Genomic DNA, 4,186 nt, shown 5'->3' on the forward strand with positions numbered 1-4,186 from the left:
ATGGGTGGGGTTCCCTTAAATCGATATATTGTTACTTATGGAAAATGTCTCTATCAAATTCTCAACTTCTAGAAAAATTATACATATTGTTTTTTCACGTTAAGCCAGCTATACATTTATGTTTCACAATACTTCACCACCTCCAAGTAAACACAAACTATTTCGATTTAATACTTTTATTACAAATTATAACATCAACGAATCAACTAAATAACATCTCTTATAATCGCTTAGGCACGATGTCTGTAGACAACACGACGAACAGTCTTGTAACGATAACCATCAACGGGAGTTTGTTCAATTTCCTCAACAGGGGCAACGGGAGCGGGAGGAATATAAGTTTTGACCGGCTCAACAACGGGAGTAACTGGGACTGGTTCAGGGGCAACAGGTGCTGGTGGGATATAAGTGTTAACAGGGGCAACTGGAGCTGGCTCGGGTGCTACTGGTGCAGGTGGGATATATGTTTTCTCAGGTTGCACTGGAGCGGGAGCTGGTTGTTGATAATTGTAACCCAATTCGGAAACATCAGCATAGGCACAAGCCACAAAAGCCAAGGCGACAATGAGGAATTTCTGTGTAGAAAATACCAAAATACATTTTTATTTAATTTATTATTAATTTGTTTCTATAGTTCTGGCTTACCATTTTGCAAAGTCTGATTTGTTAGTTTGAACGTCAAATGTTAGACTGTATCGTTACCTAATCAATCACTGAGTTTTTATAGGCCAAAATATGAAATAGAATTTTGTGTGTTATTTATTGTCTGATTCCGTTTTCATTTGATTTTAGCGTTCGTCTTCCGCTTTTTATGTTCTTCTTTTATTTTTGTGTTCTTTTTTTGATTTTGAGTGATGAATGTGTAGTCCCACAATACAATTAATCGATCAGTTTGTTTGAACAGCATTTCATCAAAATTTCTATTGTTCTCCAAAATCATTAGCACCAAATTTAAATGACCTATCTCAATGTGTTTGAATATCTACAGAAATGTCTAGACCGATGAATGATTTTATGTTAATTAATTAAATTTATTATAGGCTCAGTAGGTCGATTCAGTAACTTATAACGATCCGACAATCGACAATTTTGTCTACACATAAAATCGTTTGCAGTAACGAACATGTTATTCTGTAAAAATGTAGACAAATTGTCAATAAACTTTCAAAAAGCTTTTAATTTGGAACATTTTGAAAACAACATACACACAAATTATGAACAAAACATGGCATGTTCAATATTGAAGAATATTTGTCGATAAGTTAACTTCGAATTTTTTGGTGTTGTTTATTAACAACATTTTTAACAATTGTTGTTAAAAACTGTTATAGAATTGAAATATTGTTTATTTTGTCGTTATAATATTTTATCGATTTGAGAACTGTTTAAATTTGATAGTGAATCGACCCACTGGTATGATTATTGTTGTGTACTCCCCCATAAGGGTGAAGAGAATATTAAATTTGTTAATCCCTCTGCCATACATCAAAAGACCCAATAAAGTATTCAGGATATTTTTCATAATAATAAATTTCTGTGCCGATTTAGCCATGTATGCCTCTATGTCAAATTTTGCACTGACATTGTTATTAATCCGAGGATGTTTGGTATTGGTAAATTGTATTTTGAAATATCGGTCTACGTTTTGTTAAAACGGTACAGCCTAATTTTCCTAATTTCTATCACTTTACCCCCCAATTTTCGATATTTTGAAGCTTATAGTCAAATTCATTTCAACCGAAAGAGCTGCAATTTTTGAAGGCTGACATACATCGATGCAGACAATTAATAAGACAGGTCCATATTTTGGCACAGACCCAAATAATCGTCCGTCTAATTCTAAGTAGTCCCATTTTCCAACCGAAAAATATCATAATCTGACATTCCGGGTTATAATCATTATAAGTCCATGTGTTGACATAGGCCCCATTTAAACGTCCCTTCGCTGGCTCATTGGCATGGCAACATCACATAGTGCACATGTAGACTTGAGGCTTTCAGTAGGACGATACCCTTAATTATCAAAGTCAAGATGTAAGACCATCCTGTGGGGATTTCCATTATCACAATTATATTTCTGATCTGTAGCATGGAAGTTATTCAAGCCATTAGAAATGGTTCTATGTATAAATTGCCTAACGTATACTAAGGTGTCTTTTGGAAGACGACTAGGGTGTATAGCTAGTATGTTGGCTGGTCAAGATACATTCGATCATGTTTGAGCTTTGCTACGTTTGTCTGTATCTCTATCCTATAATAAATACACCATTTTTCTATTCTTGGTATTTTGAGCAGTATCTGATATAGATCTAATGTCATATTCGGAGTCAGACCAAACTAAAGTAGTTACGTCATGTAAAACATTATTATCCGCATAGAGAGTGGTGAACTGACGGATCACTAGCACAAATATCTTATGGCAACTGTTGTTAAACCTGTTACACACTCCAGGGTAGATGGAGTGTGTAACATGTTTTATTGAGAAACTTAGGACTGAAAAGTTGGGTTAAATGTTGAGCTGCAGTCATGTGCGAAAATTATCTGTTTTGGAAGAACAAGGGGGCTGATTAAAACCCAAATGATACAGGAAGACCAATTGATAACATATTGACAGGTATTCTTATAGGAAACCCGCAATTTTGTATTTGCAAAAGATTGACTGAAGTTAAAATTAGGCGCCTGAGAAACTCTGAACCATTTCATCGCTGTAATCGCACTTGTAGACGTTGATAACGGCAAACATCTGGCTGTTTTTCAAGTGTATGGGAGTCAGTTTATTTCTCTCCCCCTAATCGGTGAATTTCTTCTAAAACAAAAATTTCATATTATATGTATTCTATACGCAACATTTAAACGGAGGGGAGTGCCATGAAGATACATATATACCTTGATTATTTGAAAATCTCGAGCTCTGACAGTTTCGGAATTAAGGAACGACAATTGAAATGCCAAAAATTCAATTAAAACTCCATAAACCCATTTAGAGTGAAATCAGACTGGGACCTTCAAAATATCAAAATCGAAACTATGACTCCCCAGGGTAAAACTATGTCGACAAACAAAGTTCGATATCGATGGCTTAATATGTAAAGACAATAAGTCCGTATTTTAAATTTTACCGGAAGGGCAATTAACAGCCAGTGACATGTGATAAACTGCACTTAGTGTCCCTATATATCTTCCGATTTGCACGAAATTTGGCACAGCGTAATGAAGTAGGTCTAGAACGATGTGTGTTAAGTTTCCTGAAAATCGGATCAGATTTAGATATAGCTCCCATATATATTTTCGTCCGATTTAAGGTAAATGGTGTACCAAAGACCCTTAATAACTTTCGATTTGCTCGAAATTTGGCACAGCGTAATGAATTAGGTCTAGAATGATGTGTGTTAAGTTTCGTGAAAAATTTATTATCGTTTGCAGAATGACATGTTTATGGATCCAATTTCATTTTCATTTTTGTGCATATGTTTGTAACAGGCAAAAGGAAACGAGATAGACACATGGTTCCTTTTGAGAATATGCATAGAATCACTTTCTAAGTCGATTTATGCATGTCCGTCCGTCTGTCTGTCTGTCTGTCCATGTTAAATTGTAAACATAGTACAGGTCGCATTTATGATCCGAATTGGATGAAATTTGGCATAGGTCACTTATTCGGCCCAAGGACAAACCCTATTGAAAGTGGGAAAAATCGGTTCAGATTTAAATATAGCTCCCATATATATATTTAACCGATTTAATGTAAACGGTCCCTATATATATTTCGATTTGCACGAAATTTGGTACAGCCTAAACATTTAGGTCTAGAATGATGTCTGCCAAGTTTCGCGATCGGTCCAGATTTAGATATAGCTCCCATATATAGTTTCGTCCGATTTCATGTAAATGGTGCCCCACAGTCCTTATATATCTTTTGATTTGCGCGAAATTTGATATAACGTGCTGAATTAAGCCTAGAGTGATGTATGCCAAGTTTGGAGAAAATCGGTCCCGATTTAGATATAGCTCCCATATATAGTTTCGTCCGATTTCATGTAAATGGTGCCCCAAAGTCCCTATATATCTTTCGCTTTGCACGAAATTTGGTACAGCCTAATCATTTAGGTCTAGAATGATGTCTGCCAAGTTTCGTGAAAATCGGTTCAGATTTAGATATAGCTCCCATATATGGTTTCGTCCGATT

General features: G+C 35.4%; 1 protein-coding gene across 1 annotated transcript; it reads right to left on the reverse strand.

Moving 5' to 3' along the window:
• Positions 1-230: 230 nt before the first annotated feature.
• On the reverse strand, positions 231-575 carry LOC133333831 (uncharacterized; the record flags this gene model as incomplete). The annotated part of the gene is made up of 1 exon (XM_061542143.1): positions 231-575. A coding segment is annotated over one exon (345 nt), but the record flags the coding sequence as incomplete, so codon positions are not given.
• Positions 576-4,186: the final 3,611 nt, after the last annotated feature.

Source organism: Musca vetustissima, unplaced genomic scaffold (assembly GCF_032173495.1).
Source record: "Musca vetustissima isolate MV318-11 ecotype Yass unplaced genomic scaffold, APGP_CSIRO_Mvet_v1 utg450213, whole genome shotgun sequence".
NCBI lineage: Eukaryota > Metazoa > Arthropoda > Insecta > Diptera > Muscidae > Musca > Musca vetustissima.